Source organism: Pituophis catenifer, unplaced genomic scaffold, assembly GCF_029215685.1.
Source record: "Pituophis catenifer annectens isolate HBS135680 unplaced genomic scaffold, rPitCat1.0.hap2 SCAF_1, whole genome shotgun sequence".
In the NCBI taxonomy this organism is placed as follows: domain Eukaryota; kingdom Metazoa; phylum Chordata; class Lepidosauria; order Squamata; family Colubridae; genus Pituophis; species Pituophis catenifer.
Window position 1 is genome coordinate 12,944,012 of NW_027256881.1, and position 18,019 is coordinate 12,962,030.

Here is an 18,019-nt window from a genome sequence, read left to right on the forward strand (position 1 = left end):
TAACTGTAATCTTACTGTGGTTGGCAGAATGCCCAGAATCAATTTGCAGGAAAACTGATAAGAGAGAAACAAGAGCCAAATCAAACGTTTTCTGGAATCAAGACACGAAGGAATGTAAACGAAGTTGTTTCCTGCAAATTGCAGCAGTCATCGTCCTTCCTTAAATAGGCTAGGGGAGTGGCCAATTAGCCCCAAGCCTTACTCTCGAGGAGACCTCCTCCTGAGGAGCTACTCCTGCCTTTTCGCAGCTCTGCGCGCTCGTGCATCGAGAAGAGGCTCCTCCTCTTCTTCCTCTTCATTTATGGGAGCTTCTGGAGGTTCTGAAGGTCTTGGCTGAATCCCTGCCTCTGGCACCACATCTTCTCCAGCCTCCTCATTGTCTGACTCGAGTGCCAATTGCACAGGCTGCTGGCACAGCACCTCACCAGCCTCCTCGCTGTCGGAATCAGCTACTAACTGCACAGGCTGCTGACAGGCCACAACACAAATAATCTGGACAATTATCTTTCTTTCAGGTGCTTTAAGATGGTACACATAGCATCTTCTTGTGACTGTTGTTTTTCCCACAACAATCCTATGAGGGAAGTTTGTCTGAGAAAGAACGATGGGTCTAAAGTTACGAGAGACCTTCCATAGATGAGAGGGGATTAAAACCTCAGTCTCCCCACTCCCTGACTAACACCTGAATCATAGCATGGTCAGGGGTGAAATCCAACAGGTTCTGGAGAACCGGTAGCAGAAATCTTGAGCAGTTTGGAGAACCGGTAGCGGAAATTTTGAGTAGTTCAGAGAACTGGCAAATACCACCTCTGGCTGGCCCCAGAGTGGGGTGGGAATGGAGATTTTGCAGTATCCTTCCCCTGTCACGCCCACCAAGCCACGCCCCCAGAACCAGTAGTAAAAAAAATTGGATTTCCCCACTGACCATGATACTATTCTATACCTGTTCTTAGGTTGACTAAGAGTGCCAGGCCCAAACTTAGCCAATGAGCTTCCATAGGTGAGGGTAGGCATGAACCTATATCTCTCTGGTGTCAATCAAACGCCTTAACTATTATACCACTTGGCTTCTCAAGTTGTGCATCTCCAACTTAAAATAATGTACAAATCCAGAATGTGTTCTACATCAGGGGTCTCCTACTTTGACTAGTTTAAGCCTGGCAGAATTCTGGGAGTTGAAGTCCTCCAGGCTTAAACTGGCCAAGGTAGGAGACCCCTGTTCTACATGACAGACTTCACCTGATCGATCTTGGAGTTATCAATAGAAGAAAAACAATTTTTTTTTAGTTCTGAAGTCCACACACACACTACTGATGTAGATGTCCAAATGTTAAAGCCAATAAAGTCAATGAGGCTAAGAGTCAACAGCCATTATTGGTGAACATGGAATGCGGTAAAACTGAGACATATTCATCAATTAACTGTTGTGTCCAGGCTGAAAACAACTTAAAGAGTTGTTTCTGATCTTCAATTTGGTCTTTTCTTGAGAATGCAGGCAGAAGAAAGAATGGTGATGGACACTGTTTTGGTCTGCCAGCAGCCTGCGGAGCTGGCAGTGGAGTCAGACAGTGATGAGGCTGAGGAAGAACATGGGCCAGTCCTGGGGAAGGCCCGTATGAGAGCTCTGCGTCAGAGGCAGAGATGGGGCCAGGGCCATCGGGGAGTGAGGTTCGGACTCCAGAGCCTCCAGAGACTGATAAGAGTGAGGCAGAGGAACAGGAGGAGCCTGTTCCTAATGCACGCATGAGAAGAGCTGTCAGAAGGCAAGAGCAGCTCAAGCAAAGAGGACAACTCGGGAGTAGGGCCAAGTGATGATTGGCCCCTCCCATAAGGCTTAAAACAGACCAGCAACGGCGTTTGGGCTTTGCCAGAAAACAACGTTGGTAGCTTCATCTTCTTCTTCGTCTACGTCTTGTATTTATTTTTGTATTTGTGACTTCTGAATGTTTACCAAGAAAGGCCTTTGGCAGTTTGCCTAATTGGACCAAGGTTTGAGATAGGACTAAGGAATTTGTGTTGGGAGGAATTTGCTTTAATTTAGTTGAACGATGCTGGGAATGAAATAATTCTCAGCTGTTCGAATAAAGTTTGTTTTTTCACTGACTGATTTTCCTACTACTTACTTGGGCCTGGGTCACAACAGACATACGAGAGGTCAGATCCATTGATATAAAGCAGATGGAAGAGAGCAGTGTGTGATGGTCCCCTTTTGCCATATGTTCTACCAAAAGCAATGATGCTTCCTGTGTATGGAACCTTCTTAAACAACACAATTTGCTTCTCAAGTACTTTCTCGGAGCTCACAGGTGCATATGAGCAAGCATGAAAGAAATTATGAACTTTCCTAGATCTTTTCCATAGCTTGATTTGTGGTGTTTTATTATTCAAGGAATGAAGCTATGCTTTATAACTGAAGGAACTGCTGACCTTCAGATGGTAGCTGACCTCATAAGCGTTTCTTTCCTACAAACCTGTGTATTCATTTCTCATATTTTTCTTGAGCATCCTCTGTAACTCTAGTTTCTCCTACTCTGGTTGAAAACAGGAAATCCTTCCTTGCTATAACTCGGGGGTCAGCAACCTGCGGCTCTGGAGCCGCATGTGGCTCTTTCACCTCTCTGTTACGGCTCCCTGTCACTCAAAATAAGCATCACAACCGCCAATGTGCAACACCTGCTGGCATGCAATTTATTGAGCTTTTCAACCCCCAGCAGGCCAACCATGGATAAATCCAAGAAAAGAAAAGTTTCAGAAGAAAACAGAATGTTTAATTCAACTACATATGCTAGTTTTGTGGCTACTCAAGAAATAGCCAGGCACAGGAAGGGTTTTGTGGTTCCCGGTGTTTTCTTTTCTGTGGGAAACGGGTCCAAATGGCTCTTTGAGTGTTTAAGGTTGCAGACCCCTGCTATAACTAAATCAACAAGAGGAGGAGGGTGATTAAGGCTGTAGACCGTTACTAAGTCCAGGTTAAATCTCATTTAGTACATTGAATCTAGTTTCTGAGTAAACGTGCTTTCTAAAACATGCTAATTAAGCCAAAATCCATTACAGATAGTCCTTGACTTAACAACAGTTTGTTTAGTGACCATTTGAAGTTACAGTGGCACTGAAAAAAGTGATTTATCCAGGTGAAATTCAAAATTTTTCCCTACTGGTTCTGTATTCGTGGCTTGATGGGCATGGCAGGGGAAGGATACTGCAAAATCTCCATTCCCACCCCACTCCAGGGGAAGGATATTGCAAAATCTCCATTCCCACCCCACTCTGGGGCCAGCCAGAGTTCTCTGAACTACTCAAAATTTCCGCTACCAGTTCTCCGGAACCTGTTGAATTTCACCCCTGCTTATGGCTGTTTTTCACACTTACGATTTACGATCGTTGCAGCATCCCTGTGGTCACGTGATCAAAATTTGGACACTTGGCAACTGGCTCATATTTATAATGGTTGCAGTGTTCCAGGATCCTATGATCACCTTTTGTGACCTTCTAAAAAAGAGTCAATGGGGAAACCAGATTCACTTAACAACCGTGTTACTGACTTAAGACCTACTCTGATTCACTTAACATCTGTGGCAAGAAAGGTTGTAAAATGGTTGCAAAATTCACTTAATTGTCTTGCTTAGTAACAGAAATTTGGGGCACAATTGTCATAAGTCGAGGACTACCTGTACTTAGTCCAGGTTAAATCCATTCAGGACAGGTAGTCATTGACTTAACAACAGTTCCCTTAGTGACCGATTGAAGTTACAAGGGCACTGAAAAAAGTGACTTATGACCATTTTTCATACTTATAACCGTTGCAACATCCAGACGGTCACATGATTTACATTCGGTTGCTTGATAACTGGTTCATATTTATGACGTTTGCAGTGATCCCCTTTTGCGACCTTCTGCCAAGCAAAGCCAATAGGGAAGCCAGGTTCACTTAACAACCATGTGATTACTTTATCAACTGCAGTGATTCACTTAACAAAAACAGCAAGAAAAGTCTTAAAATGGAGCAAAACCTCTCACCTAGCAATATAAATTTTGTGCTCAATTGGGGTCCTAAGTTGAGGACTACCTACCGTATATTTTGAGTCTGGTCTGGCTTCTGAGTAAACCTGCTTTCTAAAACATGCTAAGCCAAAATCCATTACTTAGAAAGCATCGTGATAGTCCCAGTCCTCTCCTTCCTTTCCAAAATGTAGAAAGAAGCTGCTTATAAAGTGGGAATGCCACCATGCATTTTAAAAATATTTATTTACCGTATTTTCCGGACAATAAGACGCACTGGAGTATAAGATCCTAGATTTTGAAGAGGAAAACAAGAAAAAAAAATAGTTTTGGGCCTCCTGAAAACACCCCCCCCCCCCGCGCGTCCTGTTTTTGTCCTCCCCAGCCCCCAGGAGAACTCTGCAGGCCTCCCAAACACTCTGCACATCCCATTTTTCGCAAAAATGGGATGCACGGGGGAGGTTCGGGAGGCCAAAAATGGTGGTATTTGGTCTATAAGACACACCGACATTTCCACCCAGTTTTTTGGGGGAGAAAAGTGTGTCTTATAATCCGAAAAATACATTATTTGTTTATTTATTTGTTTATTTAATTTATTTGATGCAGTAGAAGTGGTTAACTGCTCCCTATTTAAAGCGCTGTCCAGTCCAAAGATCAGGAGCCATAAAAAAAAAAAAAAAAAGCAGAAGAGGAACATTGGAATTTACCCTTCAACGGGAGCATGTGGGTGGTGATATATTTTTAACATAGTCCTGTTTTTACTCTTCATTTTTCATTTATGTTATTGCTGATTTTGTTTTGTGCATTTGTAAAGGGTCACAACACACACTTTTATTAATGGTTTTAATCTCTGTTTTACGGATTTATGGTGGACCACCTTGAGATTTTTTTTAAGAGCGAGCGGTATAGAAAGAAAATAAAGAGCTAAGGAGCAGACGCAGTAAAGCAGATGCAGAAAATCACCTAGGAGAGATCCACATATTTTTGGCCATGCTGGCACAATAGCATCTATCTAATTCAAGATTTTCATGAGGGCTTGCCCCACTCATCATCTTGGCAATATTTTGTTTTGTTATGTCTGCCTGCTTTTATGGCAGTTCTGCAGCCCAGGAGTGACTTTTTGCTGAACCTTGTAAAATGAGTTTCTGGGTCTTGCAGGAGCAATTGGGAAATTCTTAATCAGAAAAGCAAAAGCAGAGGAAGGGAAGCAATTGTGTATGGTGAAGGCAGATATGGGGGCATGTTCTTTGATGGGGTGGTTGGGAGTGATTCACCAGCAGTTCAGAGTTCATTAGAGCTAATGATGTCTGGGAAGTTCAACAAGTTAGTCTCCACTTCTAAAAAATAAAAGCTTGTGTGTTCAAGGACACACAATTACCTTCAAATGAGGTTGGCTTTTATGCTAAAGGTGCTTTCAAAAGACAACTGGATTTTCTTTGATTTTGCTTGAAGACATTTCACTTCTCACCCAAGAAGCTTCTTCAGTTCTGACTGAATGGTGGAGAATGGAAGGTCATCTGGTTGTTAGCATTCTTCCTGAGAGTCATTGAGGCCACTTTATCTATGCCCTCAGGGTCACCGGAATAGTGCAGATGGATGTGGAACCTTCTTGGAACTGCTAAAGGACTGTGTTGTAAGCAAAAGATAGGTGGTGTTCAGTGATGAAATCCAAATTTTTTTACTACCGGTTCTGTGGGCGTAGCTTGGTGGACGTAGTGTGGCTTGGTGGACGTGGTGTGGCTTGGTGGGTGTGGCTTGGTGGGCATGGCAGGGGAAGGATACTGCAAGATCTCCATTCCCACCCCACTCCAGGGGAAGGATACTACAAAATCCCCATTCCCTCCCCACTCCTGGGGGAAGGATATTGCAAAATCTCCATTCCCTCCCCACTCTGGGGCCAGCCAGAAGTGGTATTTGCCGGTTCTCGGAACTACTCAAAATTTCCACTACCGGTTCTCCGAACTACCCAAAATTTCCGCTACCAGTTCTCCAGAAACTGTTAGAACCTGCTTGGATTTCACCCCTGGTGATGTCATATCCCTCCCCCCTCTGTTGAGAAAGGGCTGTTCAATTTTAATGAAGATGGCCTCTTTGACCCCTCTTTCAAACCAGTGGTCCTCTCTGTCCAGAATGTGGACTTTTCTGTCTTCAAAAGAGTGACCTTTGTCTTTCAAATGCAGAGGGACTGCTGGATCTTGTGCTGATGGGTTTGTTCTCCTATGTTGTGCCATGCGTTTGTGAAGTGGTTGTTTTGTTACTCCAGTGTACAGATTTGCACATCTCACTGCATTTTATCAATTCCTGAGCATGTGTAATAGTTCTGCAATCAGTTCCCAAGAATGGCAACCAATAGAAGAAGTTGAGGTTTAGATGTGTAGAAGAATGTGGGCAAGGGGTCACCTTCACATAAACCCTTTAGAACAGTGTTTCCAAAACTTGGCTATTTTAAGATGCATGGACTTCAACTCCCAGAATTCCCCAACCAGTATGCCTGGTTGAGGTATTCTGGGAGTTGAAGTCCATACATCTTAAAATAGCCAAGTTTTGGAAACACTGCTTTAGAGACATCCTATTCATAAGTCTTGTCATGGTATCAAGCTCTTGCTAGCCCTGTAAATGGAATGGATTTTCAACGGCATTATTTTATGAAGTTCATGGAGTGGAACTAGGACATCAGCAAGATTCTACCACCTATCTGTCCTTATCTGAATTACCATATTGCTAATTTTATGCAAATCTGAGCTTGCATCCTGTTTCTCCATCCCGTTTCAGCAATGCCATTACTCTCTTTTTTGAATAATGAGTAACTAGCTGGAAAATGCATGCTGAAATGCGTTCTTAAATAGCAATAGCACTTAGACTTTTCACAGTGCTTTACAGGTCTCTCTAAGTGGTTTACAAAATCAGCATATTACCCAGTGGTGAAATTCAATTTTTTTTACTACCGATTCTGTGGGCGTGTCGGTGGGCGTGGCAGGGGAAGGTACTGCAAAATCTCCATTCCCGCCCCACTCTGGGACCAGCCAGAGGTGGTATTTGCCGTTTCTCCAAACTACTCAAAATTTCCGCTACCGGTTCTTTGAACTACTCAAAATTTCAGTTACCGGTTCTCCAGAACCTGCTGGATTTCACCCCTGATATTGCCCCCAACAATCTGAGTCCTCATTTTACCCGCCTCGGAAAGGTGGAAGGCTGAGTCAACCTTGAGCCCATCAGGATCGAAATTTCAGATTGTAGGCAGAGTTAGCCTGCAATACTACATTCTAACCACTGGGCCACCACGGTCTTTTGAAGGTGCACTTGTAAGAAAACAACCTGTTGCAGAGTTACTTTAAAGGTAACTTGATTCTTTTCCATGGAAGCAGGCAATAGAAAACCACTTCTGAAATCTTGCCAAGAAAACTGCAGGGAACTAGTCCAAGCATTCGCCACAGTGAAAACTGACTCAAAGGTGCACACACGCAAAAACCTTGCAGCCTCATATTCTACAAGCTCAGTCAGGACTGTATCTCGTGTCCCTTCTTGGAATTTACTCTCAAATAAACGTCCATCACAGAAAGACATAGGCTGTAACTATATGGTCATCTATAAAAACAAAGGTTCCACTTAGATCTATTGGCTGAAAGCCAACTGAGTGACTTCAAGCCCGTTGCTCTCTCTCAGCCTAACCCACCTCATAGGGTTATTGTTGTTGTAGGGGGAAAATAGAGGAAGGAGGATTATGTATGTTCAACTACCTTTGGTTACTTATACAAAAATAAAGGAAGGATAAATATTCGATAAACAGGTGAATTTGGAGAGAGTGGTTTCTAAATTAATCATGTATTAATCTTGATGGTTGGCTGGGAGCTAAACATACCTTTTTTTCCTCCTGATTTTTCTCTTCCAGGTGCAAATTTTTCAGCCTGACTGAGACACCTGAAGACTACACGGTCATAGTGGATGAAGAAGGATTTTTAGGTGAGCTACTGCATTCCCGTTCCATTCATTGTGTTAGCCAGCCCAGAAGATTATAATGTTATTTATATTGTTAGACTAAAACATATTGTTAAGGATATTGGTGTTGTGTTACCAACCATCAGAGTAAATGCACAAGGAAATGTTGCTGAGAGCAATGAATAAGAGATATGCAAACTGGTTTATCAAAAGCTTACTTTATAGTAGAAAAACAGTCTCATAGTCTTTTAACAAATTCCAAGTCTTTGCCAGTTAAATCAGTCCAGTAGTTACAGATATCTTCTCACCAAACAAACAGTAGTTGGTTAGAATAACAAACTCACTCTGGTTCACAAACCACGATGGTGGCAGATCCATCCAACCATGATTAGCAGATAGCAACTCCTCTCAATGGTAGCTTATCATAGCAACTCCACACACAATGGTAGCATATCACATCAGCTTCATACACAATGGCAGCATATCATAGCAGCAACTGAAAACGTTACAATACCTTGCTTAAATACTCTCACAACTGGTGATTACCTAATTACAGCATAACTCAGCATTACAATAAATCAGCAAGAAAAACTTCAAAGTCATACAATACATATTCATATTAAAGTCACAGAACACATATATTGCCTGGACAACTTGTTAGGCTCAAACCATATCCTAACACATATAAAGAATGGTTGCGTCAACTCTGAAGTTGGCCTGAGCAAGGCCATTTTCTAGCTTCAGCATTGCCACACTGGAGCTGAGGGTTGGGGAGGTGGGGGGAGTAGAGATAGAGATGGTTTTTAGCCAAAACAAAATACTTTCTCTTGGGAACCAAGGACATTCCCACAGGTGATCAGAGGCAGGCGGAGTGATGTTACCAGGCAACCGGATGACACGATGATTGGACCATGTTACTGTTTGGGGAAGGGGAAAAACCTTTACTTTTAACTTGGTGAAAACCGTGGAAATATTCAGAGTCGGTTTTCACCAGCCTGTGCCAATATGATATTTCCAATAAATCAGTTCTTTGAGGTATCTATCATGGGAGTATTACTTGGAACCCTGACACTAAACTGACTCTGACAGGTTGCTGGAATTGGGTCTAGTTTAATGAAAAGAAGGACTAGGGGTGACATGGTAGCAGTGTTCCAATATCTAAGGGGCTGCCACAAAGAAGACGTGGGGTTAACCTGTTCTCCAAAGTCTGTAGCGATTCTTAGTCATCCAGGTCATGGTTGTCCCAAAGGTGCTTTTGGGGGTGGGGGGCAACTGGACTTTCTTGTTTTATCTTTGAAGATGTTTCGCTTCTATTCTCCAAAGCACCTGCAAGCAGGACAAGAAGCAATGGATGGAAACTAATCAAGGAGAGAAGCAACCTAGAACTAAGGAGAAAATTTCAGGCCATGAGAACAATTAATCAGTGAAGCAACTTGCCTCCAGAAGTTGTGGATGCGCAACTTAAAAACACTGGAGGTTTTTAGGAAGAGATTGGACAACTGTTTGTTTGTTTGTTTGTTTGTTTGTTTGTTTGTTTGTTTGTTTGTTTAATTTATATGCCGCCCTCCTCCGAAGACTCAGGGTGGCTTACAATGCACTTATAGCAATAGCCTTCATTCTTTTGTATATACCTGCTTAGTAGGGCTTTTGGCCCCCCATAAGCGGTGTTTCTACAAAGTCAGTTTATTGCCCCCACAATCCGGGTCCTCAGTTTACCTACCTCGGAAGATTGGAAGGCTGAGTCAACCTTGAGCCTGGTGAGATTTGAACTCACACTAATTGCAGGCAGCTGGCAGCTAAGTGCTACATAACAGCACTTAGTCCGCTGCACCACCAAGGCTTATTTGTCTGAAATGACATAGGGTTTCCTGAGTAGCGGGTTGGACTAGAAAACCTCCAAGATCCCTCCTAACTCTGTTATTCTGTTCTGTTATTCTACATTCCATCTCCACCCCAACTAATTCCCTTCAGTAGGTTTAACTACCTTTTCAATCCCAGCCAGCATGATCAGTAGTCAAAGGCAAACCTGAATCTTTTCAGTAGCCAAGAGACGTCATTAATGCAACAGTGGATGATTTAGGAAAACTCTTAACATTTTCAGAACTGTAGTATGAAAAATCATTAAGATAACTCTTTAAGGAAGATTGCCCCCTCCCCCAGAATTCAGCCAAATAATGTCATTATTTATTTGACAGAGTCCTAATGGACAGTGAGACAGGATGGAACACAGGTAGTCCTCAACAAATGACCATAATTTGGACCTCTGTCGCTAAGCAATGCACTTGTTAAGTGAGCCATGTCTGGTTTTACAACCTTTTTGACATGGTCATTAAGCGAATCCAACTTCCCCATTGACTTTGCTTGTCGGAAGCCATCTAGGAAGGTCTCAAATGGCAATCATCTAACCCGGGATGCTGCCCATTGTCATACATGCATGCCAATTGCCAAGTGCCCAAATTATGATCACATTGACCACAAGGATTCTGCAACAGTCATAAGCGCAAGGACCAGACCATAAGTCACTTTTTCCCAGCACTGTTGTAATTTCAAATGGTTGTTAAATGAATGGTCACAAATCAAGGACTGCCTGTATAGTATTTTGGAGGAGAGCAAGGTAAGTAGGCTGGTACAGCGTTTTGTTTCAAATCCTATTTATCATGTCTATCCTAGATGGGCTCGGACAGATCTAATCATCCTCATCAGAGAGACTCATACTTGTCAAGGTTGCTGCTGCTTCACTGATTAGATGGATAGGAGAGCCTGTTTGTGATGTTGGGCTCGACGGAACAGATGAGATTGTTGCTACTTACCAACCTCTTTGCTGTTTCATTATCTGAGTTGCTGGACACCAGAACCAGGCTGGTAGCTTTCTAGACTTTATAGTCTTGAGGAATCTCAACCTATCTTCTCTAGGCATGGAATCAGAAGTAGCCTGGGTGTTGAAGCCCATTGTGGGAACTAGGAACCTAACCCAGGACAGCAAGGGTTCCAGACCAGTGGTGGGTTGCCCCCGGTTTGGACTGGTTTGCAAGAACTGGTAGTAAAACCAGTGGGAGGCCCCGTCCACCACCCCAGACGTCGTCATCGCCGATCTGCGCATACGCAGAAGCTTATACGCATGCGCAGAAGCAAGGCGCGCACGCGATCCCATTGCAAACTGGTAGTAAAGGTAAGTAGAACCCACCCCTGTTCCAGACATGTTGAATCTGGTTATAATCTTAGGGCAATTATAGTGTGATCTGGGATTTTGGGGGAGGGTACTATTATTCCCTTATCATGGTTAGATTCCTCTTACTATTAGACTTTTCTGTGGCTGTTTCCCCCCCCCCCCCCTTAGGGAGGAAGGACCTGTTTAATTGGTCTACCCAAGAACCTGATGGATCTAGTTGGGTTTCAAAATGAGCCTTGGGGTTGTATCTGAGGTCCTAGTGCCGTGATGGCGAATCTATGGCATGTGTGCCAGAGATGGCACGCAGCACCCTCTCTGATGGCACGCGAGCTGTCGCTCCAGTTCAGCCAGCCAGCTGGTCTTCGGTTCTGTGCCGCGCATGTGCAGGGTGTGTGCGGGGGGCCACATACGTGGGGCAGGCAGGGCACTTGCACGGTGGCACGCACACATGTATGGGGGTGGAGCACATGCATGGAGGCCACGCGTACATTGCATTTTGGGGGTTCAGGTGCACGTGCACACATTTGGGGGGAGTGTGCTCTTTCGGCACTCGGTCCAAACAAGGTTAGCCATCACTGTCCTAGTGTATGGATTCGATTTAGACTTTGGTTGCTTGAAGTGAATGGGTGACAATGACTTCAGTTGGATGGTCCTACGTGGATTATTGCTGTTCACATATCCAGGAGAGTCTCCTCAATTTTAGAGAAGCTCCAAGAGATAAAAACAGCTGATGGTTTTTAGAGCTCTGTTGGTAGAAAAGAAAGAGCGAACCCAACCAAACATAGAGAATAACCTTTGTTCAGGATTTTTGACGATTATATGCCAACAAGTCAATCACAGAGATTATCTCCAAGGCAATCTAGCTCCATCCTCATTCTTCACGTCTTCCAACAGGTCTTCATCACCACTATAATGGAGTCTATCCACTTTGCTGCTGGTCTTCCTTTCTTCTATTTTCTTCCATTTTTCTAAGAATTACAGATTTCTCAAGAGAGCTGGGGCTGCACACAATGTAACCAAAATACAATATCTTGTACCAGGTCATTTGTACCTTGACTAAAAACTCTGGATTGATTTATTCTATGGAACATTTGTTTGTTTTCTTTGCTAGGATAATCAATTAGATTTTAACAAAAAGTTTTTTGTTTTTTTTAAATTTGATTTATATGCCGCCCTTCTCCGGAGACTCAGGGCGGCTTACAATGTGCTCAGCAATAGCCTTCATCCTTTTGTATATTTATACAAAATCAGCTTATTGCCCCCACAACTGGGTCCTCAATTTACCTACCTTAGAAAGGATGGAAGGCTGAGTCAACCTTGAGCCTTGGCGAGATTCGAACCTGCAGTAATTGCAGGCAGCTGGTCTTAATAACCAGCTTAATAACAGGGTGCCTTAGACCACTGTACTACCAAGGCTCTTCATTTGTTAGAAAGCTCATTTGTTATTATTATTATTAAGATTGATTGCACACCCTGCCAGATGTTTAGACTTGATTTGGCGTTTTTATCGACCTACCATCTGCTTCCCCAAAGCAGATGTTGTCTGAAGGTGTTAAAAGTGTGGTGGCAGGATGTAAGCTGTTTCAAGTAAAGCTGCCTTTTGTAATTGATTAGGGTTTTGTCAGTGCCAGTGGTGTTCAAGTAGTGCTCCAGATGTTTTGAGGTTGCACCCAAGGCACTTACTAATATTGGTACTATCTTTGCTTTCTTTTGTCACAGTCATTCTCTTTCCATTTACAGGTCATTGTATTTTGTTATATTCTCCAGTTCTTTCTCTGCTATCCTGCTCTCTCCAAATTCTGCCACGTCTACTATCCAGACTTTATTAACTTACTTATCAACAGTTATTAAGTCTGGGTTGTTATGTGGCAGGTGCTTATCTGTTTGATTCTAAAGTCCTAGAGCACTTTAGCTTCTTCGTTTTGATTGCTGTCTCTATTTTGTGGTACCACCAGTTGTTGCTTGCAGGTATTTCTTGCATATATTCCAAGGCAGCATTGTTGTTACTTTGTCATGCCGTTGTCTGTAGTCAGTCTGTGTAGGTGGTCCTCTGTTTCTTCAGCTTCTTTGCAAATTCTCATTGTACTTTTTATATTTCTGTATTTTATTTTCTAAGAGCCGTGGTGGCGCAGTGGTTAGAATGCAGTACTGCAGGCTACTTCTCCTGACTCCCGGCTGCCAGCAGTTCGGCAGTTCGATTCTCACCGGCTGAAGATTGATTCAGCCTTCCAACCTTCCAAGGTTGGTAAAATGAGGACCCAGATTGTTGGGAGCAATAGGCTGACTCTGTAAACCGCTTAGAGAGGGCTGTAAAGCACTGTGAAGCGGTATATAAGTCTAAGTCGCTATTGCTATTTATTCAGTCTCTTTCCTGCCACCTAGTGGACGTCCAGATGAAAGGTCAGAACAGACTACTCACAATAGAGTGGATCAATGTGGTTTGCTTATTTGTGGATGAGTTTGTCGCACAGACACAGCTTGTGCAGTTAATTTGGGATCTGGGAAAAATGTTGTGCAAATAAAGCTTATAGCAGAGCTTCGCAAACACCTAATCAAAAGGAATCAATAATTACTTTGCAACATACATAAAATATGCCTGGGTATGGGTTCATATATTGTTCTACACCAGTGGTTTTGGTTTTCTATGCCATGTGAACCTTGCCCTTGTAAACCATAGGTCAGAGCTTAGTATTTTGCCCAGCTCCAGCTGTGTGAAATATAATATAACTATCGTATTCCTGATATCATGATACTATATATGATGTTTTATTATATTACTATCATAGTATTACTCAGGATATCAATATTCTAAAGATGTTATCTTTAAACTTTCTATTTGAACATGTCCAGAAATATTTCACAAGAAGAGTCCTCCACTCCTCCGCTCGCAACAAAATACCTTATACCTTATATTGAAATTTTGGGCTTAGAAAATTTAGAATTACACCGCCTTCGGTATGACCAAAGCATAGCTCATAAAATCATCTGCTACAATGTTCTACCTGTCAATGACTACTTCAGCTTCAACCACAACAATATACGAGCACACAATAGATACAAACTTAAAGTGAACCGCTCCAAACTCGATTGCAGAAAATATGACTTCAGCAAGAGAGTGGTCAATGCCTAGAATGCCCTACATGACTCTGTGGCCTCATCCCAAAACCCCAAAAATTTTAATCTTAGACTGGCTACTGTTGACCTCACCCCATTCCTAAGAGGTCTGTAAGGGGCGTGCATAAGAGCACCAGCGTGCCTACCGTCCCTGTCCTAATGTTCCCTTTAATTGTATTCATTTTATGTATTCAATTCATGCTTATACTTATATATATGATCTAATACGAACTTGACAAATAAATAAATAAATAAAAATATTTTAAAATCATCCATGGTGTATTCTTTTCTGCCATATTGTGTAGCTTTTAATGAAGTAGAAGTAGTCAAGAAGAATGATGTTCCTCATTGCTGGCTAGGGAATTCTGGGAGTTGAAGTCCACCCATCTTAAACTTGTCAAGGTTGAGAAACACTGATACAGCTCATTGAGTCCTATAAGTGACAAAATTAAGAGACCTTCAGGGATGAAGGCTAGAAACTTAGAAATCTAGAGACAAACTCTTCTACTAATATCTTTTGGTGTATAGTCAGAGAAAAAGCATCATGTACTGGAGCATATGAAATAGATGGCTACTACTGTTTCCGATTAGAATCATCAAGCTACATTTAGCAAACGAGAGGAAATAGATTTTTTTTCTTTTCTATTTATGAATGTCAGGGAGAAATTATGTGGAAAATTCTTTAAACTAATGGCCTGAGAAATGCTTTGCTAAAGCTATTTTCTACCCCTCTTCTAATTGCATCTTAAACATTAATAGCCTCAGCAACCAGAAAGTCACCCTCATGCAAGTGTCACACTTCACTTGGAACAATTTATTTCCCGGGATAATGAACTGGATCGGGAGAAGCTGGAGGAGGTGGTGCTAATCAGTTGGCCATCCTGTAGAAATGAATCTGCTGAGCTTATTCGGAAATAATATGGAAAAGTTTAGAGAAAACATTCTTGTCTAGCTTCAAATGAGGCTGCAACAGATTTATGTTTTCATCCTTTTTGATATTTCTCTGCTCTCTTCCAACTATGGTCTCATACTCTGGTGATTCAATAGGTGACAGAAGTCTAGAAGCTTCTTGGATGAGGGGCAAAACATCTTCAAGGAAAAACAAAAAAAGTCCAGTTGCCTTTTGAAAAAACATCTTTGTGGCTAAAATGTCACAGAAGACGACACTGGCAAGCCACTACCATACTGTTACCAAAAAAATACATGAAAATATCTCTGAAGACATTAAGAGTTAAGTTCAATTCCAAGGGGACGTTACTCAGTGGTGGGTTGCCCCCGGTTCAGTCCAGTTCTATAGAACCGGCAGTAAAACCGGCAGGAGGCTCCGCCCACCTGCCATGACATCATCACAGGTGATCTGCGCATGCGCAGAAGCGCATGAGCGCTCCCATTGCGGTAGAAGTAAAGATAAGTAGAACCCACCCCTGATGTTACTACTTCATCATTTAAATTTTCAGCTGAAAGTCAAAAGGCTTAAATGTACCTCCTCTACTGCTTTTTCCACATCTCCGTTCTTCGTCAAAACAGTGAACAGTAAGGAAGGAATTAGAAGCAGAAGTGGGACTTTAAAGAATCAACGTAGTGTATTTTATGTTTTCAAACTTCGATGTTGGAGAAGCCTCCAGAAAATATTGTGGATGCCCAAGAAAACAACAAATGGATCACAGAAGAAATCAATCCAGAATTTTTGTTTGAGGCACAAATGACTAAGCTCAGGTTATTATATTTTGGACACATTATTCAAAAATCCAGTTTTGATAATTCCACAATGCTGGGAAAATTGGAAGGAAAGAGGAAAAAAAGAGAACAATCAGCATGACGATGGATAGACTCAATTTACCCTGGCAGTGGGGGTGCACCACTGGAAAACCTGAAAGATCTCCTGGAGAAAAACCTATCTATGTGGCTGCTGAGAAAGGACACCAACTTAACAATTCACCACAATCAACAAATCAGTGGTGACTTTCATCACATTTTATGGCAAAGGCCATAGATTAGATTAGCTTTACCCATCCAAGCATTCTCTAGGTTTGTTGGAATTGGCAGTTTCAAGGATTCTCAGCTACTGCTTGCTTTTTTAACACACCGATAGCATACCAGATTAGTGAAGGTTAAATTAAGTCCCATGTACCCTCTATTGCAGAATCTTGGACTTAACTAAAAAAAAAAAAAGAATCTACTTAGATTCATGAGAAGTATTTACTAGATCAAGGCAAAAAAGCTGCAATTATTATTTTTAATTAAAACAGCGTTACCCATCATTTAAAAATGAAGAAAAAACGTATGTTTTGCAAGTCCCTGCAGTTTTCTTGGTGAGATTTTTTTCAAAAGTGGTTTGCCCTTGCCTTCTCCCTTGCGGGGGGGGGGGGAGAGAAAGAGAGACAGAATGAATGAATACTGGAACAAGGTCACCCAGCTTCCTTCAAGCCTAAAATGGGAATAGATCCTCTGGTCTCCTATTTCTACCCTGGTGCCTTGACCACTATACCAGAGTGGTTCTCTAGGTATTCATTAGTCAACAAAAAATAAGTAGTTTTTCATGGGGGTTTGTAATAAATAACCTGTTTGCCAGATTTGAGATAGCAAGCAGTTCTGAAATAGGAGTGTCTGAGGAACTGTTTTCATGGGCATTCCTCCTTCATATGGAGTCTTGGAAGCTGTAGTTCTACGAGTACAGGTAGTCCTCGACTTACGACCACAGTTGAGTTCCAAATTTCTGTTGCTAAACAAGACAGTTAAGTAAGTTATCTTGTAAATATCTTGTAAATATGTACAAAAACTGCACTTCTGATTTTAGTAGAGATTTGATGTTTTTAATTACAAAACTAATGAAGAATATTTTAAAAAAAAAGTTTTGCTCCATTTTATGATCTTTCTTGCCACACTTATTAAGTAAATCACTGCAGTTAAGTTAGGAACACAGTTTTTAAGTGAATCTGGCTTCCCCATTGAATTGGCTTGTCAGAAGGTTGCAAAATATGATCACATGACCCCGGGACGCTGCACCCATCATAAATATGAGTCAGTTGCCAAGCATCTGAATTTGGATCACATGATCATGGCATCAGTCGTAAGTGAAAAATGGTCATGTCACTTTTTCAATGCCATTGTAACTTCAGATGGTCACTAAATGAACTGTTGTAAATTGAGGACTACCTGTATATCTTCTCATGAAAACTTGTCAAATATATCACCGGTTGGGCCCGAGTACAGGTAATCCTTGATTTACAAAAGTTCATTTAGTAACCGTTCGAAGTTACAATAGCTCTGAAAAGTGTGACTTATTATCGTTTTCCACACTTATGACCGTTGCAGCATCCCCATAGTCACATGATCAAAATTCAGATGCTTGGCAACTGACTCACATTTATGATGGTTGCAGTGTCCTGGGGTCATGTGATCACCTTTTGCGACCTTCTGACAAGCGAATGTCAATGGGAGAGCCAGATTCATTTAACAAACGTATGACTAACTTAACAATTGCAGTAATTTACTTAACCACAGTGGCGGGAAAAGTTGTAAAATGGGGCAAAATTCACTTAACAACTGTCTCGCTTAGAAATAGAAATGTTGGGCTCAATTGTGGTCGCAAGGACTGCCTGTATTGTGAGGTTTCTGATGTTTAGTGTCTTTTTAACAATGCATTTTTCTCACTGGAGCCGGGAACTCGTGGTTAATCATTCAGAAATTTCACGGTTTGCAAAGGAGTGGCTGATGAATAGCATGTCTTTGTAATCTCCGTGCCTTTCAGGTGATAGGTTCTTTTTTTTTTTATCAATTATATATATTAACTATTGAGGT

The 18,019-nt window shown here is 42.0% G+C and overlaps 1 protein-coding gene across 1 annotated transcript in view; it reads left to right on the forward strand.

The window, feature by feature from the left end:
- CASTOR2 (cytosolic arginine sensor for mTORC1 subunit 2) overlaps positions 1-18,019 on the forward strand; it is a 108,505-nt gene that overhangs the window by 30,732 nt on the left and 59,754 nt on the right. The window contains exon 2 of the mRNA XM_070932060.1: positions 7,889-7,959. Coding sequence (XP_070788161.1) covers positions 7,889-7,959 — 71 coding nt within the window. The remainder of the gene's footprint in view (positions 1-7,888; positions 7,960-18,019) is intronic.